General features: G+C 37.5%; 1 protein-coding gene across 5 annotated transcripts in view; it reads left to right on the top strand.

Annotated features, from left to right (window-relative positions):
• Nucleotides 1-26,463, top strand: part of UBR5 (ubiquitin protein ligase E3 component n-recognin 5) — a 159,659-nt gene that overhangs the window by 67,428 nt on the left and 65,768 nt on the right. For 3 of the 5 annotated variants that reach the window (XR_004059243.1, XM_030937431.1, XM_030937430.1), the window contains exons 8-15: nt 214-363; nt 3,051-3,262; nt 17,359-17,475; nt 17,559-17,669; nt 18,824-18,978; nt 20,408-20,525; nt 23,595-23,779; nt 26,266-26,375. Coding sequence is in view for 4 of the 5 variants with exons in the window: in XM_030937431.1 (XP_030793291.1) it covers nt 214-363; nt 3,051-3,262; nt 17,359-17,475; nt 17,559-17,669; nt 18,824-18,978; nt 20,408-20,525; nt 23,595-23,779; nt 26,266-26,375 (1,158 nt within the window). In the remaining variant the exon portion in view is untranslated. The remainder of the gene's footprint in view (nt 1-213; nt 364-3,050; nt 3,263-17,358; nt 17,476-17,558; nt 17,670-18,823; nt 18,979-20,407; nt 20,526-23,594; nt 23,780-26,265; nt 26,376-26,463) is intronic. The other 2 variants (XM_030937433.1, XM_030937432.1) reach the window with 1 other exon arrangement.

Below are 26,463 nucleotides of genomic sequence, written 5' to 3'. Positions count from 1 at the left end.
GATCTATCTTTCTTGTGATTATGTAGTGAGTAGCTCAGACAACATTTACGCATTTGGTGTTCTTTAAAATATTTGTTAATAATGTAAGTTGTGTTTTTCCTCAGGTGATGTCAGTCCCTAGTTTTTTAATGTATTTTAATTTTTAGAGATCTTTCAGCAGTCTACAGATGCTCTTTGTGTGTATCCTTCAGTGATGTTTGTTTCTGTTTATAGAGGATCTTATGTCTCTCCTTGATGCTGACATTCATTCTGCCCACCCAAGTGTCATTATTGATGCGGATGCCATGTTTTCTGAAGACATTAGCTATTTTGGTTACCCTTCTTTTCGTCGTTCATCACTTTCCAGGCTAGGCTCATCTCGAGGTAATTTTGCATTTATTTATTTATTTATTATTGTCGCAGGCTAGCTGTATGGAAAGATAGTGGTAGAATCGACTTACTGTATTTGAACTTCTAATATTGCAGTTATTATGAGTTTTTTATGAATGCTTTAGCATTAAAATTATTTATTATTTTGAAGAGCCACAATAGTATTTTAGAGTTGATCTTATTTACATTGTGGAATTGGTGTCAAGGACTATGACTTCACCTAAATGTGTTTTTAATTAGGAATATGGATTCTGAACTAAAAGCAGAATTCTACTTTACAGTGACATGCAGCATTCAGAAAACAAGTCTTAGTTTATTTGTTTAAAATAAGTGATCTGTTTATTTTAAATCCTGGTTAGATAAAATAATGAAATGTGAAAAAACTTACTAGAATGGGTTTAGGACCAATATTAAATGTGTAGAAATGTTTAGTTTATTAAAAAGCTTTTTTTTTTTTTGGAGACAAAGTTTCACTCTGTTGCCCAGGCTGGAGTGCAGTGGTATGATCTCAGCTTACTGCAGCCTCCACCTCCTGGGTTCAAGAGATTCTCCTGCCTCAGCCTCCTGAGTAGCTGAAATTACAGGTGCCTGCCACCATGCTCAGATAATTTTTGTATTTTTAGTAGAGACTGGGTTTCACCGTGTTAGCCAGGCTAGTCTTGAACTCCTGACCTGAGGTGATCCGCCTGTCTTAGCCTCCCAAAGTTTTGTGATTACAGGCATGATCCACTGCGCCCAGCCTAAAATGCTATTTTCAGAAGTTTGAGGCCGGGCATGATGGCTCATGCCTGTATTCCCAGCACTTTGGGAGGCCAAGGTGGGTGGATCATGAGGTCAAGAGATGGAGACCATTCTGGCTAACACAGTGAAACCCAATCTCCACTAAAAAAATACAAATAAAATTAGTCTGGCCTGGTGGTGGGTGCCTGTAGTCACAGTTACTTGGGAGGCTGAGGCAGGAGAATGGTGTAAACCCAGGAGACGGAGCTTGCAGTGAGCTGAGATCGCGCCACTGCACTCCAGCCTGGGAGACAGAGCGAGACTCTGTCTCAAAAAAAAAAGAAAAAGTTTGAAATCCTTAAAAGATATAGTACATGGTAGAGGTTAGAAAGATTTTGAAATAATTAATCCTGCCTTTCTCTGTATATGTTTGTGTATAGCTTGTTTACATTATAATTGTCAATATTTTTACTTTCCAGAATGTAAAACTACTTGATTCAAATAACAGAAATTAGCTGTATTTACTGACTTTAAACTGGAAAATATGCCATGTTATATTGAGAGCTTGCTGCATATACTTTTAGTACTTAGGAATAAAGTTTTAAAATAACAGATCTGTGGTGATCTTTTAATATATTGAATGCACTATGTAATAGCATTATGAATTTAAAAATAAATGCATACTTTACTACCTTAAATGTATCAAGTAATATATTTTCAAATATTCCATATGTAACATAAATAACTCCTTTAAATGTCTCTTCCCCCTTCCCCCCCGCCTTTCTTTTTTGAAACGGAGTTTCGTTCTTGTTGCTCAGGCTGGAGGGCAATGGCATGATCTTGGATCACTGCAGTCTGCCTCCCTGGTTCAAGTGATTCTCCTGCCTCAGCCTCCCAAGTAGCTGAGATTACAGGCATTCGCCACCTCACCAGGCTAATTTCGTATTTTTAGTAGAGACAGGGTTTCACCATATTGGTCAGGCTGGTCTCAAACTCCTGACCTCAAGTGATCCACCCACCTTGGCCTCCCAAAGTGCTGGGATTACAGGCGTGAGCCATCGTACCTGGCCAAATGTCTCTTTTCCTATGTTCATTCTGTGTAGGCATTACTTTTAGTTTGAATCATATGGAATAGCTAATACTTGACCACTTTTGACCTATATATATGGCAGTTTTGTATAGTTCAATTTAATTATTGTTTCTAATCCTTATTTATCCTATTCTTAGAAAGTTTATTTTGGTTATGTTGTTTAAAAAGTAATATATGAGCAACTTCAGAAAAACTGGCTTTAGATAGTTTGTAGGCCAATAACCATGGGAAGCATTTTGGTAAGGAAATCATTTTATAAAGATTCCTTTTTAAAAAAACAGACTGTCTGGTTCCTCAAAAAAATTTGAGACTTACTCATAAAAATCTGTCCTATAAAAATTACTCTAAACAAGGGCTTGGTTTTTAAAAACTTTATACTTAGCTTATATTAATGGATTCATAGTTTAACCTTTTTAGGGTTTTTTCTATGTGTGCATTTTTTGAGTTTGCTTATATGTGTAACATGTGGAAGTTCTAAATTTATGTGCTTTTTAAACCCACCAGTAGACAAATGAGGAGTGTATATTTTCTAGTATATAAATTGAATTCATAGTAAGCATTTCTAATGCAAGCCAACAATTTAAAATTATTTTAAAAAAACCAAATATAGTTCAAAATAAAGCAGTTCAGCTCTAAAACCATGTAGTTGAAATATAGAAAAGTCTGCCTCTAATTTTTTAAAATACTAGTTATAATTTTTATACATTCACTTGAAAGGGTTGATGTTTTGAATGTTGCATGTCAGCCTTATTAGATATACATTTACATAAATTTTTATGAGTAGATAAACTGCTGTTAGTTGCATCCTGAAGGGTCTTTACTAGAGAGTGGCTTACTTTTATCCCACTGGTGTGACCCAATTGCATACCAGTTCTCCTTCTTCCCTTAGAGAGAGACTCTGAGCTGTTGCGTGAACGTGAATCCGTTTTACGTTTACGTGAACGAAGGTGGCTTGATGGAGCCTCATTTGATAATGAAAGGGGCTCTACCAGCAAGGAAGGAGAGCCAAACCTGGATAAGAAGAATACACCTGTTCAAAGTCCAGTATCCCTAGGAGAAGATTTGCAGTGGTGGCCTGATAAGGTATTTGGAAAAAAATCACACCGCTTCCATTTAAGTGGATCCCTGACAACCCCTCCCTCCAAGGTTTCCATTTTATTTATTCTGGTTTTTGTACCATCACTCAAGGAAAAACACAAATATAAAACAATATTTTTGTTTTGTTTTAAAATATAAATAGAATGTATCTTTATTTGGCACTCCATGAGTCATCTCAGTGAGATGTATTCAGTGGTGCAGCGTATCTTACTGCTTGATGAAGTAAATCAGAGAAGTTAGGATGGTAGTTCTAGGTAACACATCAGCATGCTATTCCAGTACTTCCTTTCTGGTAATAATTACTCCACTAAATGATGTTACATTCCTTGGTAGAAATTTGTTTTGTCAAATTTCTAAAGTCAGGTGGACACCAGTTTCTGCAGGGCGTGTTTTTGGTCATTGATACAGCATGTATATCATGACAAGATTAGGGATCTGTGTTCCTTTGACTAGTTAACTATGCCATTTAATGTCAGTGAGTTCTGACAGATCCTTTGCGGTGAATGCTGTGGGAGACAAAGCTGACTGAACAGGAATGGGCTAGGGGAGTATGCTCTGCATCCTGAGGAACAGTGCAATGGCTGGATTATAGAAAGCATCTAGGATTTGGTAATTGATTTGAATCTTTAAAAAATCTATCACTGCCATAAGTGAAACAGAGTTGATGCATCCTGTTCGTGGTATGTATGTAATTGATAGTTCATCTCCAGAGGCTCCTATTGGAACCCATGTTTTTCACTTGTTTTTTACTGTGTCTCTTTTTTCTTATTTCCAGAACCATTTGGGTAGGAATTTTTCTGAAGCAGAAATAAACTAAAAGAAGATGGGAACTTTGGGGCCCTACTAGCAGATAAAGGGAGCCTGATAAGGATTTCTTTCCTTTCTTTGATTTAGAACTTGAATCCGGGATATTGAAAGGAAATATTATTTAACTTTCCAAATTTACGTTTCCATAGTTACTGTGAGTCTTGTTGTAGTTCATTTATTTTCCTCTGCATTCAGCTCATGTGGCAAGCTTGAATGCAAGAAGGAACCTGAATTTTAATCAGTCTCTTTGGAAGCAAAAGGTTATTCTGTCTTCTTTGGCAACTGCCAAACTTTCCCTGAATTGCATTCTTTTACTTATTTCCCTAAAACTAGAAATGTCCCAAGTTCTACTTTTACTTCGTGTGGTAGGGAGTGATTTAAACCATTGGGCTTTTACTTTTTTTTTCTTTTGGTACATCATTTACCATTTCCTATTTCTCTTGCCTGGATCATGTTGGAGCTCTGTCTGTTTCATATTGGCAGGAAGTAAAAGAGGACTCTTGAATTATGTTTTAATAGGGTCATCACGTATTATTAATCTAGATTTCTTTGTCATGTATTATTTTTGATTAATGAAAGTATTTCTGAATAGTACAAGTTTAGCAAGCCTAGTCATTGTACTCTCTGTTAGATTTAGCTAGCCCTTGTTGGCCTGGCTAAAAATATGATAGATATGTTTTTAAGTACACCTTGTTTTTAGAGACAGTTGTAAGTGCATCGTGAAATCTTGGCACTTTAGACTTTTAGTGCATTATTCCTTGGTTTGTTTAGCCACTGAGTGAATGGAAGAAGAGCGGTATGTGAAACAAAGTATATCCTACCTATATTCTTTTTTCCATTAAACACCAAATTTAAAATACCAACATCGAAAAACACTTTTTACTAGCACATGATTGAAATCTAAAAATCATACTTGAATTCTGGGAAAGAAAACAGCTTAAGTCTTTAATTAAACTGTTAAGCATTAGCATAGTGATCAATAAATACCATTAGGTGCTTGTTTGCAGGGCTGAATGCTACAAGAGAATATAGAGAGCTATTAAAGGGAAAGAAGATCCTGTTTTTAACTAACTTTAGGAAAACAAAGTATTATACAGAGGCACAGGATAAATACCATGTGCAGAAACTGGCAATATGTGAGACCTATATTGGTTTCCCAAAATTAGTTAGGGGTAGTGATTCCTAAGGAGCAGAAAGTTTTTGGGGGAGGCTTGTCAGGGAATAGAGAGGTAGGTGGAGAATGCAGGGAGATAGGGTATCAGGATGCACTTGGTATTTACCACTGGGACAGGAGGTACCAGCACCAGATGAGTGGTCTGCCAAGAGCAGGGGCTTGTCTAATGCGGGGTCCAGTAGGAATTCCCAGCTCAAGACAGTTTGGATGTCATGCTAAGGCTAACGCTGGGAAACTAGAGCAGTTGCAGAGCATGCATCTATCATTTTATCTCCTTTATGCCACAGACATTGCTAATTGCCTAGTACTTTGCTACTTATGGGGGCTATATTAATCACAAGATTGGCTATTGAGCCTGTCTTAAGAAACTTGTGAGGTTTAGTGTAGGAGACAGGTGATGATTACTCATCCAAAGTAATAATCTTAAAACGTGGCTTCCTTTATAATCTTGATTGGGGTTTGCTTTTAAAAAAAAAATCTCAGTAACTTGCGTTATTTTGACTGAAAGTGTTATTTCTACATTCTTGACATACCAGGCTGCTAAAGGATAGTCTCAATTTTATACACAGTAGTAAACTTGGAATATAGCTGGAAAAGACCTTTGACTTGCCTCTGATCCATTCATTTTTATGGAGAAGGAAACTTCATGTCTTTGCTTATTTCACATGGCTTGTAAATGGCACATGTAGCAATGAAGTTGCTTTTTAAATATGGGAAGGAGTAGCTTTTTTTAGGAGTAGGGGCAATCAAAATATGGATCCTAGTTTTATTTCAGAAATGAGCTAATATAGTACTCTTAAATATTAAGTATGGTTGTTAATGTTCATAGTAATTTTCATTTTGCCTCTTGTTAGAGTACAAAGTTAATTCTGTTGGTAAAGGAACTGGATTAGTACCTACTTTCCCAGCATCCATTTAGAGGAACAACCAGTTCCTCAAAATTCTACCTTTTTTTTTTTGGTGAAATTTTGCACTTGTCGCCCAGGTTGGAGTGTAGTGGTGCGATCTCGGCTCACTGCAACCTCTGTCTCCTGTGTTCAAATGATTCTCCTGCCTCATCCTCCTGAGTAGCTGGGATTACAGGCACCTGCCACCACGTCCAGCTAGTTTTTTGTATTTTTAGAAGAGATGAGGTTTCACCATGTTGGCCGGGATGGTCTTGAACTCCTGACCTCAGGTGATCCACCCTCCTCAGCCTCCCAAAGTGCTGGGATTACAGGCGTGAGCCACCGTGCCTGGCAGTTTTACCGTTTGTAAGCTAATAAAATTATTTTAATGATAGGATGTTCTCTTTTCTTTCAGGTTTTGTGGTATAATATTGAACTGAAAATACTTGAGGTGACTGTAAAATACAAACATTTCCCAAAATTATTCTTTGAATTAAATGTCAAAACTAATATAATATAAAAGCATAATTAAAAATTATAGGCATCTTGAAAGCTCCATGAAGACAGAAGTAAGGGTCATTCAATCATTATTAATTTAGAAACCTTGGTTAAATATATGCCATGTGTTAGACCTTTTGTTAGATGTTAGAGTAAGAGATTTTGTAGGAAGAAGAAAAATAATGGTAATCTGAGTAAGTACCATAATAGATTTCCATACATACATACATAATAGCTACACAATAGCACAGGAGGCATTGGGAAATCACAGGAGGCTGCGCAGAATGATTACAAAGAGTGTGGACTGAAGTCAAGCTGCTGGATTTCCTGTCTTAACCCTGCCACTGTCTAGTTGTGTGACCTTGATCAAGTTCTTTCTTCTCTCTGCCTTGGTTTTCTCATAGAGATAGAGATAGTAATAATTTTTACATTATGGGTTTGTTATGAGAATTAAATGAGTTAGTTTATGTAAAGTGCAAAGAGCAAGGAGAAGCATGGTCCTGTCCCACAAAGGGAGAACAGGCAGTTCCTGCAGATCATGGGAGGGTGAGAGAGCCCTGTTGGGTATTTCCAAGTACGTTTATGTGGGAGTTGTATTTTATGTGCCAGGTTCTCTGTTAGTAGTGAATTGGACACAGACCAAACAGATACAGATCATGCATGCCCCCTTTATCTGACTGGACTAGAATGAATTCAAGTTATGAAAACATTTTATTACAGTAATAATTTAGTGTAATAGGAAATTAAGGGCAGCCTATATGTACCAAAGTGAGAAGGGGAGGGAGTGCCTAACTAAGTCTGTGCTCTAAGTCCAAGGTTATGATGCTCACAGTCAAACTAGCCAAGTTTATACTGGTTTCTGAAGGTTTTTACCCCAAAACATCAACTTTCTTATTATGCTATCCCTATTCCCTAAAATCCATCCTTTCTTTCTTTTCTCCCCCTTCCTCTCTTCCTTCCTCTCTCCTCCCATACTCTGCCTCCGACTCCTTTCTCCCTGCTCCCTTTACTCACCCTTCTCTAGCCATTCTTTCCATCCTTCCATCCATCCACCTTTCCATCTAACCATCTATGCATCTACTGTTTTTTACTGTTTTTTTTGACTTGTTTGACTGCTCGTTACATTTTGTATTTCTGGAATAGCTTTGATAATTCATTTACTTTGGTGAGAAGAGGTAATCTTTCAATTAGGTGGTTCTGTAACATGACTGTATTTTCTCTTAGTCATTTTTGCAATTTATTTTTTCTAATTTAGAAATTTAATATGTTGCTGAATGTCTGCAAGTAAATTGTAATTATACATGTGTTTATACCAACTTACTTCCAATAAAAATCTGAACCAAACACATTTTACAAGGCCTAAGCCAGACAAAGACGCCAGAGGAAAAGAAAACCATAGGCTAATAATATCTTTGAACATTGATGCAGAAATCCTCCAAAAAAATTCGAGAAACTGAATTCAATACATATCAAAAAGATTATACATCATGACCAGGTAGAATTTATTCCTGGCATGAGGCTGGCTTTATATATACACATTAATCAATGTGGTAGATCATGTTAGCAGTATGAAACCTGAAAATCACATGAACACCTTGATTGACGCAGAAAAAGCATTTGAAAAAGTTGAACATTCTTTCTTGATAAAAACTCTTTAACAGTTTAGGTGTGAAAGGAAAGCTCCTCCATATAATAGAAACCATATATGAAAAAACCCATAGCTAACAATCAACAGGGAACAACTCAGAGGTTTTCCACTAATATTTAATGCAAGGCAGGGACGCTTGCTTTTGCCAGTTCCATTCATCATAGTACTAGAAGCACTAATGAACATCAAACAAGAAAAATAAATAAAAGACAACCAGATTGAAAAGGAAGAAGTACAATTATCTCTATTTGCAGATGACATGATCTTATATGTAGAACCCCCTCCAAAATTTCACAAAAAAACCTGTTAGAATTAATAAATTCATTAAAGTTGCAGGCTACAAGGTCAGCATACAAAAATCAGCAGTATTCCTATACACAAATAACAGCCTAGCTAGAAAAGAAATTAAGAAAATAATCTTGGCTAGGTGCTGTGGCTCATGCTTATAATCTCAGCACTTTGAGAGGCTGAGGTGAGAGGATCTCTTGAGTCCAGAGAGCTTCATGGATGGGAAGAATTAGTATTGTTACACTGCTCAAAATAATGTACAGATTCATACGTAATCTCTATCAGAATTCCAGTGGCATCCTTCACAGAAATAGAAAAGCAATCCTAAAATTTGTAAAGAACTATAAAATACCCCAAATAGTGAAGGCAATAATGGGAAAATTGTAGGCATCATACTTCTTGGTTTAAAATAAACAAAGCTATAAGCAATCAAAACCATATGGTACTGGCATAAAAACAGAAACATAGACCAATGGAACAGAATAGAGAGCCCAGAAATAAATTCAAACATACATTATTAACTAATTTTTGACAAGGGCACCAGTGGGGAAAAGATACTTTCTTCAGTAAGTGGTACTGGGAAAACTGGATTTTCACATGTAAAATTGGATTCCTATCTTAGACAATACATAAAAATCGACTGAATAGACAAAAGACCTAAATGTGAAGTATGAAACCTTACAGACTGTAAGAAAGTTTAAGGAAAGCTCCTTGACATTGCTCATGGCAGTGATTTTTGGATTTCACACCAAAAACTCAAACTTCAAAAGCAGGAATAAGTAAATGGAACTACATGAAACAAGCCTTTGTGTACAGTAAAGAAAACAATCAACAAAATAAAAAGGCACCCTATAGACTGTGAAAAACTATTTGCAAACCATGCATCTCATAAGGAGTTAATATTCAAAGTTTATAAAGAACACTTGAAGTCAGTAGCAGAAAAATAACCTGATTAAAAAGGGGGTAAGCACCTTATAAGACATTTCTTCAAAGAAAACATAAAAATGGCTAACCGATACTTGAAAAGGTGCTTAATAAGTCAGTAATTGTCAGGGAAATGCAAATTAAAACCACTGTGATACACCATCTCACACCCATTAGGATGATTGTTATGGAAAAGACAAGAGAGAGCACATGTTGACAGTGATACAGAGAAAAGAGAACCCTTATATGCTATTGGGAACGTAGATTGGTATGGCTATTTTGGAAAGCAGTATGGAAGTTCCTAAAGAAGTTAGAAATAGAGCCACCGTAGGACCCAGCAATCCCTATTATGTACGTACCCAGAGGAGAGGAAATCATGCATATCTGCACTTGAGCTAGGCATGGTGGCTCACGCCTGTAATCCCAGCACTTTAAGAGGCCGAGCTGGGTGGATCACCTGAGGTCAGGAGTTCGAGACCAACCTGGCCAGTGTGGTGAAACCCTGTCTCTACTAAAAATACAAAGAATTAGCTGGGCGTGGTGGCGCGTGCCTGTAATCCCAGTATCTCGGGAGGCTGAGGCAGGAGAACCGCGTGAACCCGGGAGGCGGAGGATGCAGTGAGCTGAGATTGTGCCACTGCATTCCACCTTGGGCAGCAAGAGCGAAACTCTGTCTCCCCCCCCCCCCCCCCCCCCCCCCCCAAAAAAAGTATCTGCACTCTCACATTCATTGTAGTAGTATTTGTAATAGGTAATATATGGAAAAAACTTAAGTGTCCTTCATGGACAAATGGATAAAGAAAACACACACACATACACAACAGAAAAAAAGGAAAAATATTCAGCTTAATAAAGATCCATTTGCCACAACATGGATAGACCTAGAGGACATTATGCTAAGTGAAATAAGCAAGACACAGGGAAAAAACAGACTGCGTCATCTCACTTATATGTGAAGTCTTTTTTTTTTTTTTTAAGGTCAAATATACAGAAGTAGAGAATAAAGCAGTGGTTACCATGGGCTGACAGGGAGTGTGGGGGTGTGAGGGAAGGAAAATGGGGTTAAAGGATCCACAGCAGACATGTAGGATGCAAATCTAGAGCTGTAATGTATGTCATGAGGATTACAGTTAATAAAATGGTATCATATTATGGATTTTTGTTGAGTAGATTTTGGCTGCTCGTCACAAAACAGTAACTGTGAGATATGTTGATCTATTATAGTAACAATGTAAATATCTACATGTATCCTATAACATGTTGTAAACTTCAAATATACACAATAAAATTTATTTATGTGTTTATTTAGTTAGTTGTTAGTTTTTTGAGACAAGAGTCTTGCTCTGTCACCCAGGCTGTAGTGCAGTGGTATGATCTTGGCTCACTGCAACCACCGCCTCCCGAGTTCAAGTGATTCTTGTGCCTCAGCCTCCCCAGTAGCTGGGATTACAGGCATGTGCCACCATGCCCAGCTAGTTTTTGTATTTTTAGTAGAGACAGAGTTTTGCCGTATTGGCCGGGTGGCCTCCCTCAAGTGATCTGCCTGCCTCGGCCTCCCAAAGTGCTGGAATTAAAGGCGTGAGCCTCCACACCTGACCAAAATTTATTTTAATAGAAAGAATCTAAAGGGACTTAAAAGGGGAAGATGAAGCCACAGTAGTAGCAAAGACTGTTAAAAGTCAGACACAAAGAGCTAAGTAATAAAACTTGATGGGAGTGGAGGGAGAAAAATTACAGAGAAATCTATGCTAGGTAAACTTGCTGAAGCTGAACATAAAAACTTTGCTTTGTGCTCTGCAACAAAACTGTTTCAATTTAAGGGGTGCATACATTCTGTATTTTCACTAAGCTTTCAGAAGGTGCTTGATGAGACTTATGTGATGAAGATGCAAAAGTGATTCAGCAACTCAGAACTGTCCCCCCCGCCGAGGTGGAGTCTTGCTCTGTCGCCCAGGCTGGAGTGCAGTGGCGCGATCTCTTCTCACTGCAAGCTCTGCCTCCCAGGTTCACGCCATTCTCCTGCCTCAGCCTCCCGAGTGGCTGGGACTGCAGGCGCCCACCACCACACCCAGCTAATTCTTTTGTATTTTTTAGTAGAGGCGGGGTTTCACCATGTTAGCCAGGATGGTCTCGATCTCCTGACCTCGTGATCCACCCACCTCGGCCTCCCAAAGTGCTGGGATTACAGGCATGAGCCACTGCACCAAACTCAGTCCTGTTAATTAACATTAACTGGCAGGGCTGGTGGCTCAGGCCTGTAATCCCACCACTTTGGGAGGCCAAGGCAGACAGATCACTTGAGATCAGGAGTTCGAGACCAGGATGGCCAACATGGTGAAACCTTGTCTCTACTAAAAATACAAAAATTAGCTAGGCATGGTAGCGTGCATCTGTAGTCCCAGCTACTTGGGAGGCTGAGGTGGGAGAATCGCTGGAACCCAGGAGGCGGAGGTTGCAGTGAGCCGAGATCGTGCCACTGCACTCCAGCCTGGGCGACACAGCAAGGTTCTGTTCCCCTGCTAAAAAAACAGGGGAGGGGGGAGGAGGGAGGGATTGCATTGGGGAGTTATACATGATATAAATGATGAATTGATGGGTGCTGACGAGTTGATGGGTGCAGCACACCAACATGGCATAAGTATACATATGTAACAAACCTGCACGTTATGCACATGTACCCTAGAACTTAAAGTATAATAAAAAAAAAAAAAAAAAAAAAAAAAAAACATTAATATTCCTTACTATTCTGGGTCTATTTTTATCTAGTCTAGAGGAAACAATAAGTAGATTTATTCCCTTTATATTGTAGAGTTGTATGTTACTCTGTTTCTTTGAATGGTGTTGAGAGGAAATGGACCATTTCATTTGACCCCTTGTTTAAGCTCTTTGGAGCAATCTCCCCGTTGGAACCAGCTGATCAGACTTGCTGGTTACACTGCTTCACCTTCATTGTGCTTCCCACACTGAGGAGAATGAAGGCAGAGGATTCTAAAAGTGGAAGTTGGCTGGGGAACATCTTTGATTTGTTTTTATTGACATCTGGAAACTTCCAGGATTAACTAGATGTGTCACAAATGTAATTTAATATGAAGTAAGAACAAAATGAAAAATGATCATAAAAAGGAAAAGCTCAGTATAAAAAGCACATGAAAAAGTGGATAGGCAGAGAGAAATGAAGTGTGAATGGATGCAGTTGGCCAAATTGCAGTGTATCCTGTAGTTGCCATCCATTCCAATCATGACATGCAGTACATTGTATTTAGTGACAGGAGTTGGAGCTGCTACCCAATGATAAAACCAGTGTTTGCTCATAGTAGAAAAAATGTGAAAACCAAGTTTTGTGGGGCAACATTTAGGAATAGAGAGGCTAACTTTTTCACAATATAAATTAGTAAACATAGGTGTGACCAGTTAATAGAGTTGGTGTTGCTGGGCCAAGTGTTTTTTAAAGCTTTGGCCACTCTTTCATGTCTCATATTTTTAAGTTTTCCTTCCCCCTTTGAGGAAGGATTTCTAGTTAACTTTATGATCCATTTATGTTGGACAGTTGCAGATTTACTGATTCAACTCCTTTTTGTTGAAAAATAGAGCTACAAACTACTGCTCTTTAAGGAAACATGCATAGCCACTTTCTCTAGTTGGATTGAGCAGATGTCAGCTTGCTCATAAGCAGCAATTCATATTTAATAAAAACATTATTTTCTATGACTTATGAAATTAGTGAGCTAAAATACTGTCCTTGTGTATGTATTTGATTATTTTGTATTTCTCTACATATAATAAATTTCTTTAATACGGATAAATCTGAAGCAGGCAAGACGTAGTAGGTGATTTTTTTGTCCTCTTTCTGTGGGTTCATAGTCGTGCTATTCATCTTCATTTGTCCATAGTGGATTTTCAGGGCCTGTAGGGGTTTAATTGGCTCATCCAGGCCTTATCACCCTGGGGGACGTTGCCCTATTTCTGAAAGATAAAGGCAAGGCAGTTCTGAGAGGGCCTCATGCACCATGCACCATGCACCAGGCTCTTGCTACTGGGATGGTTTGTTCAGGATTGTACTGCTCTAGTAAGGCATTTACCCAAAGAAGCTGGAGTTAAGATTCATTTGTTCATTCAACAGTTGGTCAGTGTGTTCCTGCTTTGTGTCATATACCAAGCTGGCATATGGTAAATGTAGTTGTGAGTATGATATTGGCCTTTCCACAAGGAATTCAGTGGGGAACACAAACATTAAATAGAATATAATGTGATCACAGTGTGGTCAACACTAGACTGAAAGTATGAATAAAGTGCCATGGGGTTTAGAATGGGAAATGACCAATACCGCCTGAGAGATCTGGCAAAGGCATCGCAGAGGAGACGGCATTTAAGCAGCATTTTTAAGGTGAGGTGGGCATTGACCAAGACAAAAAGGTATTTCAAATATATTAAGCATGGGCCTAGAGTCACGAAAGGTCATGATGTGTTTGAGGAACAATGAAAAATTCAGAATTGTTGCTTTGTGGTGGGGAGTAGGAGAAGAGGTGAGATGACTAGGCAGTTTGCCAAACAAGGAGTTAGGATATTGTTTTGCAGCAATTAAGACGTCAGTAGAGTCCTTAGAGAAGTGACTTGATGTGATTGGTGGGATTTTCTTTTGTTGTATTTGATTAGTTTTAAGGAGGTGAACATTACTGGCATGATGGGAGAAAGAAACAGGAAAAATCGAAAGTTAGTTATGAGAATGCTACAGTTGTTCAAGGAAATTGTGAGGATCTCAACCAAAGCAGGGATATGGGGACAGAGAAAGAAAAGAATCTGGCCGGGCACGGTGGCTCATGCCTGTAATCCCAATACTTTGGGAGGCTGAGGCGGGCGGATCACGAGGTCAGGAGATTGAGACCATCCTGGCTAACACGGTGAAACCCCGTCTTTACTGAAAATATAAAAAATTAGCCAGGTGTGGTGGCGGGAGCCTGTAGTCCCAGCTACTTGGGAGGCTGAGGCAGGAGAATGGCGGGAACCCGGGAGGCGGAGCTTGCAGTGACCCCAGATCGCGCCACTGCACTCCAGCCTGGGCGACGGAGCAAGATTCCGTCTCAAAAAAAAAAAAAGAATCTGAGAGCATCGTAGACATGGGAACCTGGGAGCACCCCTCATCTCTTTTCTCTCATCAGTCAATTCGATTGTCATGTCTCCCATTACCAGGTGGGTGGTGATGTCATTCATAGAGATAGGGACTACAGGGAAGGCACAGCTTTGCAGGAGATGGCAGATTCATTTTAGAGATGTCATTGTGCTTTTTAAGACAGTTGTAGGTAAGTCTGGAGATACGAGATTTACGCATTTAAAAGCATGATGCTCTAGTGGATGCAGTCACTGAGGCTGAAGGTGAAGCACAATTTGAATACAGGGACAAAGACAGAATCAGTGGCAGGGAGTGCATGGTAGTACCAGGGAGATGGAGGGTAGATGGAAGACCAGTAGAGAATGGTGACCTGTGAAGTAAGGAGAGAAGGATGGGTTCCATAACAGATAATGAACTGAGGCAAATCATTTGAAGAGTTTAAAGAGAAGATGGATTGATGAAATACATTGGGCATTGATTTGGCAGTTGGAAAAAATGTTGTAGCTGTCACTGAAAACTGGTAAGGTGAAACATGTCCAGGCATTAATTCACTTTACCATGTTAGGACTGAAGGAGAGATTTGTTTGGATGGTTGTTGGGGGATATGAGAAGGAGTTGCATACAATGCGTCTATGGGTTATCTTTAAATAGGGGAGGAAAACCCTTCTTTCTCTGAGATGGGGAGAAGGGAGGAGGTGAGAATGGTGCTCTCATTAAGCAAATCTAGAGCTAGGAATATTGAGGAAGCCTGTGCCTGAGAGCTATCATTTTCTGGGTGAGTCAGAGATGAAGTCAGGGGAGGAGATTAGTCATAGTCGAATTTGATTGAGTGCTTTTTGCACTGGGCTCTGTGCTGTGTACTTTATCCAGCTGATCCTTGAACTATGAAGGAGTTAGAAGCACCCACTCCTCATGCAGTTGAAAATCCACGTAACTTTTAACTCCCCCAAAACTTATTATAGCCTCCTGTTGACTGGGAGCCTTAGCAACAACATAAAGTTGATTAACACATATTTTGTATGTTATATGTAGTATATACTGTATTTATACAATAAAGTAAGTTAGAGAAGAAAATGTTATTAAGAAAATCCTAAGGAAAAGAGCTTATATTTAGTATTCATTAAGTGGAAGTGGATTACCGTTAAGGTCTTTATTCTCATTATCTTCACGTTGAATAGGCTGAGGAGAGGAAGGAAGAGTTAGAAGAGAAGTTGTTTTTGCTGTCTCAAGGATGGCAGAGGATGAAGAGAACTATAAGCAGACCCTAACAGTTCAAACCTGTATTGTTCAAGGGTCAACTATATATCTTACTCCATTTGGTTTTTAACCCTGCAGTCCCCTCTCCCTTACCATGATTTGCATTACCTTAATACCCATTTTAGAAATGAAGAAATGGTTTCAGAGAAATTGTATAGTTTACCCGAAGTCACATACTTAGTAAGTGTTGGATCTAGGTTTGGGACTCACTTAGTCTGATTCTATTATAGTTAATTCTTAACCATAGTATTGAGAAGAGAATATGAAGTAGAAAGGTAAAATTTGATGCAGCTTCTATGGAGAAAGTCAGTAATGGTTTGTAGATACCCATGCTAAAGTTAAGGGAAGAATTGCTAACTTGGAGAATTCCAAATTTGGTCTCTTTTACATCCCCCAATAAAAGTGACTTGAAAATAGGGTTGACTGGTACAGGTAAAATAGAAGATTAAAATTAATATTATTTCTGTGTAACACTCAGGCATAACCTGTTGTTGTTGTGTTATATTAATAAATCTTGTAGACTTTATAAGTTTTAGCTGAGCACTATAATGTTACCATCTGATCAAATAAAATTGAATTTTGGCAGAAAACCAGAAAGACACTGTTTGTTTGTCATACCCTGAGGTCAGAATCCCAAAGAAAGTGGAAAAGTACTGTGTATAGACCAATAGCATTTTTGCAACCTAAAATCTGTTATTGGCAAATTTTGCTGTGAGATTTCTAGGTAGCTTTGTGGCTCTGATCATTGGTTTTATGTTAAAGAAAATTATTATTTATTTACATTTATTAGCCAAGCTTTTTATAATTTTTATAATTTACAACTTACTGCATGTATGTCAACATAAAAGTGAACAAATTATTACCTTAAATATAGGCACTTGTTTCCATAGCTTGAAAGAGCTTACAGGGAAAGAGTCTTTTGATTTGACATCGTTTTTCTATGCTTCAGCTCCTTATTCTTTCTTTTTTTCCCTTCACTAATTCAGCACATTGATTGAGTACCTACTTGTACACTTAAGTTCTTAAGTTACAGTGGTGAATAAGACAAAGCTTATACTTGAGTGAGATAGTGTATAAACAGATGTGTCAAGTTGTGAAGTGCTGTGGATTAAAAAGAAAGCAGTATAAGGAACTGAATGTGAGAGTGGTGGTTCTGTACATAGCGTCATCAGAGGCAGTCTCTTGAGGGAGTGTCACCTGAGAAAGAGTAACACAGACAGAGGGAACAGCAAGGACAGTGGTCTGAGGGTAGGGTCATAGTGGACATGGTCCAAGAATAGGAAGAAGGCCAGTGTGAATGGAGGTGAGTTAATGGAGGGAGCCAGGGCCACCTTAATTGGATACCTTGTAGGCTGTGCTAAAGACTTGATATAGTTGTGGTTTATGTGTTTTCATAATTAATCTAGATCTGATGAAGTGATTAAAGTGACAGTGTTCAAATCAGTAGATTTGGCAATTTTTATATTTATAGTATTGTATTTTACTTTATAGGATGGAACAAAATTCATCTGTATTGGGGCTCTATATTCTGAACTGTTGGCTGTCAGCAGTAAAGGAGAACTTTATCAGTGGAAATGGAGTGAATCTGAGCCTTACAGAAATGCCCAGGTATTTTATTTTATGAAATCTTGCATTGAATAGCTTTACATATCAACATATAAAATAGTAATTTTTTTTTTATGCTTTCAAAGAATCCTTCATTACATCATCCACGAGCAACATTTTTGGGGTTAACCAATGAAAAGATAGTCCTCCTGTCTGCAAATAGCATAAGAGCAACTGTAGCTACAGAAAATAACAAGGTATGAAACACTTTGCATTGATAAACATTTCATGCTTTAATTATTGTTTTCTTTTTTTCTTTTTTTGCTCCTTTTCCATCTTTTCATTTTCGATCTTTCTATGTTAACATAAATACAAAGTGTCTCAAGCCTTAGTAATCTAATGTATATTTTTGTTGGCTAGTTTATACTGTAACTTTAAAAATAGAAATGCTGAGGTGGGTAGATCATGAGGTCAGGCGTTCAAGGCCAGTCTGGCCAACATAGTGAAACCCCATCTGTACTAAAAATATAAAAAATTTACTGGATGTGGTGGCGGGTGCCTGTAATCCCAGCTCCTCAGGAGGCTGAGACAGGAGAATTGCTTGAACCTGGGAGGTGGAAGTTGCAGTGAGCTGAGATCGTACCACTGCACTCCAGCCCAGGCGACAGTGCAAGACTCCGTCTCACATAAAAAAAAGGTTTCTGGTTTAAGGAAAGGCAAAAATATTCCAAGAAAATTGCTAAGAAAAGATGTTGAGAAGGTAGGAAATACCAAATGAGAAAGTATGGATATTATGCCTCAAATTACCGGTTTAGCTTTAAAGTCACTGAATTGTTTTGTTTTGTTTTTGTTTTTTTGAGTTGGGGTCTTGCTTTGTTGTCCAGGCTGAAGTGCAATGGTCGTAGCTCACGACCATTGCAATGGTTCGTAGCCTTGAACTCAAGCCTTCCGAGTAGCTGATACTGTAGGCACACACCACTGTGCCCTACTGATTTTTAAAACTTTTTTGTAGAGGCAGAGTCTCACTGTGTTGCTCAGGCTAGTCTCAAACTCCTGGCCCCAAGTGATCCTCCCTCGTTGGCCTCCCAAAGTGCTGGGATTACAGGCATGACACCTGGCCTAAAGTCACTAAATTCTTTTAAAAATTGGTAGAGCAAATGTTTACTTCTGACCTTAAAGATGGCCTTAGACATTCATTTCAATAACTACTATTTTGATTTGTGTGAAGAAGGTATTTTAGTTTCTAGTCTTAACTAAGAACCTCTCTGAATTACTTATTTTTATAGCATTTAACTCAAAACATTTTAGAACTCCAGTCTTTAAAGTATATATGCCTTGCCCTAGTTTTTACCACAATTCTTTTGAAAAGATGGCTTGATTTTATTTAAAGTTCTAATATTTTATTCTTTAGGTTGCTACATGGGTGGATGAAACTTTAAGTTCTGTGGCTTCTAAATTAGAGCACACTGCTCAGACTTACTCTGAACTTCAAGGAGAGCGGATAGTTTCTTTACATTGCTGTGCCCTTTACACCTGCGCTCAGCTGGAGAACAATTTATATTGGTGGTGAGTCTATAGGGAGGAAGAATTTATCAGCGAATGCTTGTATATGTATAGAGAGATGCTTTGAGTAGTGCAATACCAACATGAGAAGGTCAATTAAAAGATAATGCCTTATGGAAGGGAAATTTCACTTTGGAACAAAGTAATATTTTAAAAAACTTTAACAGTTACATTTATTTATTTATTTATTTATTTATTTATTTATTTATTTATTTATTTATTTATTTGAGACGGAGTCTCGCTCTGTCGCCCGGGCTGGAGTGCAGTGGCGCGATCTCGGCTCACTGCAAGCTCCGCCTCCCGGGTTTACGCCATTCTCCTGCCTCAGCCTCCCGAGTAGCTGGGACTACAGGCGCCCGCCACCTCGCCCGGCTAGATTTTTTTTTTGTATTTTTTAGTAGAGACGGGGTTTCACCGTGTTAGCCAGGATGGTCTCGATCTCCTGACCTCGTGATCCGCCCGTCTCGGCCTCCCAAAGTGCTGGGATTACAGGCTTGAGCCACTGCACCCGGCCAACAGTTACATTTATAAAAGTAGTACATACTTAGTGAATATAATTAATACGTTTTATAATGTATAAAGTAGAAACATAAATCCTTTAGAATCCTACCACCAGAGATAACTACAATTAACATTTGGGGGTATTTTAAATCTTTTTTTCCTCTACATAAACGTGTACTTTGCTTTTACATAATTGAAAGTATAGGTTATAGAATTTTTTTTTATTTCATTGTATGAATATTCTCTACCTTATTTAATTATAGCTTTACTGTTAGAAGGTGACCTTACATTTTTTCTGTGTTGTATTTTAAGGAGTTAACAGCAAATTTGCATTTTGGAAACAATATACAGGGGAGTTTCCTAATGAAGTATAATTATTTGGAAGAACATGTATCAATTAGGGCCAGGTACAGTGGCTTACACGTATAATCCCAGCACTTTGGGAGGCCAAGGCCAGAGGATCGCTTGAGCCTGGGAGTTCGAAACCAGCCTGGGCAATACTGTGAGACCTAGTCTCTACAAAAAATACAAAAAGTAACTGGGTGTGATGGTGGGTGCCTGTAGTCTCAGCTACTTGGGAGGCTGAGGCAGGAGGATCTCTTGAGCCCAGGAGGTAGAGAGTGCAGTGAGCTGAAATCAGCCACCTGCACTCTAGCCTGGGCAGCAGAGCAAGGCCCTGTCTCAAAAAAAAAAAAGGGAAATCAATTGATGAATTTCCCATAAAATTTAATTATAAAGGTTTAATAAAAGTAGATCCAGTTATTAATCTTATGCACAAATTAGAATTAAGATGAAATTATACACGTTAATAGTTTTCTGAGGCGAAATTACTGGAGAAATGCCAGAAATGCTTAACTGATAATATGTGTAATTTCAAATTTAGTGGGCTGTGTTACTGCTTATTTGACCAGTTTGTGTTTTTTGTTTTCAGGGGTGTAGTTCCTTTTAGTCAAAGGAAGAAAATGTTAGAGAAAGCTAGAGCGAAAAATAAAAAGCCTAAATCCAGTGCTGGTATTTCTTCAATGCCGAACATCACTGTTGGTACCCAGGTAAGTGATGAATTAAGCCTGTCTTCCTGTCTTAGGGGACCTCATTTCTCTTCAGAATCACTTTCTTCCCTTGTAAGCAATTTTACAGGTAAGCATCATTTGAAGAATCAGTTTCCAGTAACATGTATGTGTCACATCATTCTTCCTTCATTCAGTAGAGTAATACTGTATAGATTTTGGTCCAGTATCAGTAGGTTTCCCTATGGGACAAGGTTCCCTGGTTTTAAGAATCACTTGCTACTTTTAAAATGCAGAATCTGGAACCTCTTACCTGAAATGTTTAAGTTTGTTTGGTGTTAGGGCCAGGCATCATTGTTTTTAACAAACATCCCGGGTGATTCTTACGACTAAACAGTTTGAAAGATACTGCTCTATGGGGATGTTGTCAGCATGAGGCAAGGGGCTTTGTCAAATCCCCATTTCTACCACTTTCTGGTTTTTGACCCTGAATGAGATGGTTTTAGGCTTCTACAGGTACTATTTTCTGGAAGCTGATATTCTTAATATCTCAGTGGTTCTCTAAGTGTGGTCCAGAGACTCCTGCCTTCTCCTCAACCCTTTCAGAGTCTGAAAATTTCCTTTCTTTTTTTATTACATATTGGTGTCAAGCTGAATTAGCTTCCTATTAGCTATTAGCTAATAGGTTCCTATTAGCTGAATTAGCTTTGTCAGAAGAAGGTATCACCAGATTGAATGCAGAAGCAGACATGAGAATACAGCTGTCTGACATTAAGAGATTTGCTAAAATATAAACAGTGTTACTTGTCTTGCCGCTGTTTTTTTGCAAATCTATTTTCCATAAAAATTGTTTATATGAACGTGGGGTTTTATTACTGTAAAATATTTAAATTTTTCTCAATTTCAATTACTAATATGTTTGATTTACTCAGTTTTAATTTACTGATTATTAAAACTAGATATGACCCACATAAACCTAAGGTTTTTGGGATATGCAGTAATACTTAACAGAGAAAAAAGGTCTTGAGATCAAATGAGTCTGAGAACGTCTAATTTATTACATTCTGGTTGAGGTTTATCTTCTGGGTAAAACTTAATGCTTATATTCATTACAGCAAATGCTGTTATGAATGTTTAAAAACTTAATCCTTAAAACTTCAGACAAAATGGTGGTTTTTAATTATAGAATGTGTTAATTTCTTCATCTAGCACTTTAAATGCAGGGTTTTTTTTCTCAGTACAAAGGTAGTAAAATGTACGTATTCTCTTTCTTCATGACACCTTTTTTCTTGGTCTTACTCATGGTTTTCTTCTGCCTGTTGGTCTTCTAACCAGAAAATTTTCAGCGATTACCCACTATTTTGAACATTATTGATTGGCCTTCATTATTTATATTAGTTTCTTTGGACAGGGTATATTCTCTCTTTTTCCCCCTGCTCCTACTCCCTCTCTTTGCCCCTCTTTTCCTCCTTTGTAGGATCCCCCCTTTGCCTATTTAATTTAAATACTGATTTCAGATGTCCTGGACATTCTTTAATTGCACTCATGTATTAGCAGGATGTTGCAGCAGCTGCCATATCAGCAGGTAGGATGGCATTACTGTAGGCAGGGAGAGCAGAAAAAATAAAGATGCACTGGAGAAAAGCTCTCAATAAAAAAGCTTGACACTAAATTGCTGAAAGATAACATATTAAAATACCTTGGTATAGAACTAAAGTTGTATTTTAAACCTGTAGAATACTGGAGGCTGAGGGCAGTTGCAGCTGTAGAACAAGGAAAATATTCATGCCTTAACATCAAAAATAACTGTTGGTCACTTAGAGTATTCAGCAGCATCTGTATTTTAAAAGGTCATGTTAAGAACTATTCATTTTATGCCACGGAGTTAGAGTTAATGATACGCAACTATTCTTTGGTAGAACTGTACCTCTAAGCCAATGTTTCCAGTTCCTGCACTTTTCAAATGTACCACCATCTTCTTTTGTTTGTTATATTTAATTATAAGCCACAAAAAATCATGATTTTCGTATATACCTCTGGTCATCTATCACATAGTAAGATTGGGATATTGGAGAAATCAAAAGTTATCTCCAGAAAAAATGTTACTATCCAAGATGGAGATATTGTTGGTGTGTTTAACAGTGCTGTCTTGAAGGCCATTGGTTTTCAGAGTATGACCTGAGGTTAGTCCCGGACAGTGAGAGTTTTTTTTTTTTCCTCTGTAGGTTATTTACTCCTGAACTCAGTTAAACTTCTGACACTAATGTCTACATATTCTTTTTTAATTTAAAAGAAAATTTATTCATGGAACCTTCTGGCTAGCAAGAAACAATAGTCTCACATCTATAGAAATGAAGTTATAGAGCCTATCATGAATTAAGGGAAAAAGTTATTTCAAACTGTAGGAAACAGACAAGTATAATTGTTTTATTCACATTTTACTTTTTAAGTTATAATGCCTTTTAGTTTCTTCTCTGCTCTTTCTGCTCTGTTTGTTTGTAGCAGAATGGTTGGGATATCTGCTGCATGAAAATTTAAAGTTAATGCTAAATTTTTAGCAAAATTGTTGAAATTATTCCTGTTCCTTAATATTAGAAACAAATTTTCTTTTCTTTTTTTTTTTTTTTTTTTCTGAGATGGAGTCTCATTCTGTCGCCCAGGCTGGAGTGCAGTGGCGTGATCTGGGCTCACTGCAACCTCCGCCTCCCGGGTTTAAGCAGTTCTCTGCCTCAGCCTCCCAAGTAGCTGGGATTATAGGCACGTGCCACCATGCCCAGCTAATTTTTGTATTTTTAATAGAGATGGGGTTTCACCATCTTGGCCAGGCTGGTCTTAAACTCCTGACCTCATGATCCACCTGCCTCAGCCTCCCAAAGTGGTGGAATTACAGGCGTGAGCCACCACCACGCCTGGCCTAGAAACAAATTTTCTTAATGAAGACCTTTAAGGTCATGCTTTTTCAGCCTTATTGATTGGGTAAGATCATATTGGGAAACTAGGAAGCCCAGTACTTTTATATATTGTATTTCATCCATTTGAAATAAATATTTTATATGTATATATATATTTAAAGTTATGTCATCTTGATGATGGTTTCTTTTTGTTTGCTAGGTATGCTTGAGAAATAACCCTCTTTATCATGCTGGAGCAGTTGCATTTTCCATTAGTGCTGGGATTCCTAAAGTTGGTGTCTTAATGGAGTCCGTTTGGAATATGAATGACAGCTGTAGATTTCAACTCAGATCTCCTGAAAGCTTGAAAAACATGGAAAAAGCTAGCAAAACTACTGAAGCTAAGTAAGTACTATACCTTAACTAATCGTGCTTTTACACCAGTTCCTTGTTTGCTCTGCATATGAATGGGAATAATCCAGGAAGACTTAGAGGTATATAGTGAAGTTGTAAACTCCTAACATGATAGGGTCTTGTTAAGGTTCCCAGGAAATTCGAAAAGGAATTGCTAAATTTTACTGTTTGTAACTTGGCTAATATTTGTATATTAAAACAGTTGATTTTAATGTCCGGATGACATTGTAGTGTTCTTTTGATGCCCTTGTTTTGTTATTAGAGATATCCTTTGCAGATGTTTTGTGGCAGTAATAGTATGTTTAAGCCTTACTATTAAGCCGACATTCTCCTCTCTCCTTGTGTAATCATCTTAATTTCTACCTAACTTCCTACCCTACATCTTGATTATTGAAAGGGTTTTTTTTACAGGTTAATGTACTCGAGAGGGAAATATCTGTAAAGAATTTGTAAACGTTTTTTGAGTTGAAGGGATTTGTGAATAGAAACACCACTGAATTTTGTATAGCCCCACATTTCTGGGGCTGGCTTATTGTTTGGAGAGTGGTACAGAGATCTCAACACCTGTGCTTTTAGAACATCTACTCATCTTTAAAAATAATCATTTGTACTGTAATTTGGTTGTTTGGTATGTGAACTTTAAAACTTTAGTAAAATTGTTAAATAACATTTTTTCTTAATCTTATAAAATATAGGTGACCAGTATAGTTAGTTATGTGGGAGAGTAATGATAATCACGTTCTAGAAATAACATTTAAAACATCAGTGTATTTTCTTTTTTTCTAAATGTATTCAGTCATTGAAAAATGATAGGGATTTTACTGTACCTACAGCTTTTTAAGGTTCCAAACTTTTTTAGCTTACTTTCCATTTATATTCAGATGTTATGATTATAAATTTACTGACTTTACTGCTGTCATTCCTCTCAGTGTCAAAAGTGCATACTTAAATGTAGAAACAGTGATTACTGTTAAGTTAAATGTAATTTTTAACAAACTAACGCTATTGCACTTTATACCTAATTAAGATTTTGCTTTTAGTTTTAGTGTTCTTTCTCTGTCTTGGTTTTTTAAAAAAGATTTGTAGACTTTTCTTCTAATTACGTTGAATTTTGTACTAAAAATAAAAGTACCGGGCGAGGTGGCGGGCACCTGTAGTCCCAGCTACTCGGGAGGCTGAGGCAGGAGAATGGCGTAAACCCGGGAGGCGGAGCTTGCAGTGAGCTGAGATCAGGCCACTGCACTCCAGTCTGGGCGACAGAGCGAGACTCCGTCTCAAAATAAATAAATAAATAAATAAAAATAATAAAAAAATAAAAGTAACAAAACATTTTCATTGTCTTATGAACTTTGTAAAGAATATTTGAAATAATTTTGATGTGTACAAATATAAACAAGATTAGAATAGAATATGCTATTTAAAGCCTGTAGTTTATGAAGTTTTTCAAGATCTTCCTTTAAGTCAGCCATTTCAAATATTAGCAAAATAACTAAGTGAAATTAAATGTTAAGAACATAGTCTTTTTCATGTCAGTAGTACCCTTGTTTGCCAGTCATCGAAATGCATTCACTTTAAAGGTATGCTAGTGATTAGTCAGTATTGGCTTCTCCCCACCATCGCAGCATTTGTGGAGCAGCCAGGAGTATTCGCTGTGTGCTTATCCAGATCACTCTTGTTAAGATCCCAGTGAAAATAATACCGGCTTTCTTTTGGATTGTTTCTAAACTCAGGTGAAATTTCTGATGAGAGTAATAGGAGACAAGAGGGTTAAGATGATGGTCCAGATTATAATAGGTATATAAATAACAAATTTGTGAGTAATCAGTGGCTTTTCTGATTAAAAACTGATTTCTACCCTTTAATGAATAAAAATATTTATGTTTGTACCATCTGTAGAATGCCGTTTAGTTGCTGTAGTTATTTTCTTAAACAGAGTAATAAATAACTCAAAGAAGGCTAGTGTTTTAATCCTGTCACCAGATCGTTTAAGAATAAATTTTTATAAACCATTGTGACTAGAGTTTCTTCTTTGAACTCTTAAGAAATTAATGGTCTAATGGGCTTTTTACTTACTTACCTTTACCATTTTTTTTTTCGGTTAAATTGCCATATCCAAATCTTAGCAGTGTTGCAGTGTGAAACTTATGTGCTCAAGAGGCTTTGATAAAGCTGTGTTGATAAATTAAGTGTAAATTTCGTTATTTTTAGGTAAAGCTTATCTGAATCATTGTCTCAAGTTGTTGGTAGCTTTTATATTTTTCCTTCCCATATTAAACCACTATTTGAAAGTATGCATTGTGTACCTTTTATTCTTGAGTCTTAAAAATATGCAATAAAAAATTAATATAAATACACAATTCAATAAAAATATTTTTAATATTCATTCTCTTATAAGAAAATACTTGTGGTGTTTTTAAAAAATACTAGTTTCCATTATTTCATTTATCTAATTATAAGAATCTTATTTCTTATCTCAGGCCTGAAAGTAAGCAGGAGCCAGTGAAAACAGAAATGGGTCCTCCACCATCTCCAGCATCCACCTGTAGTGATGCGTCCTCAATTGCCAGCAGTGCATCAATGCCATATAGTAAGTTTTATTTGTTGTACACATTGGTCAAAATTGGTCTCATGCAGACAGCTGTGTTTAGTTTGTTTCTGATTTAAGGCAACTCATA

The sequence above is a fragment of the Rhinopithecus roxellana genome, chromosome 9 (genome assembly GCF_007565055.1).
Source record: "Rhinopithecus roxellana isolate Shanxi Qingling chromosome 9, ASM756505v1, whole genome shotgun sequence".
Taxonomy (NCBI): Eukaryota; Metazoa; Chordata; class Mammalia; order Primates; family Cercopithecidae; genus Rhinopithecus; species Rhinopithecus roxellana.
Note: the sequence above shows the minus strand (reverse complement) of the source record. Positions and strands in the feature narration are given on the sequence as shown.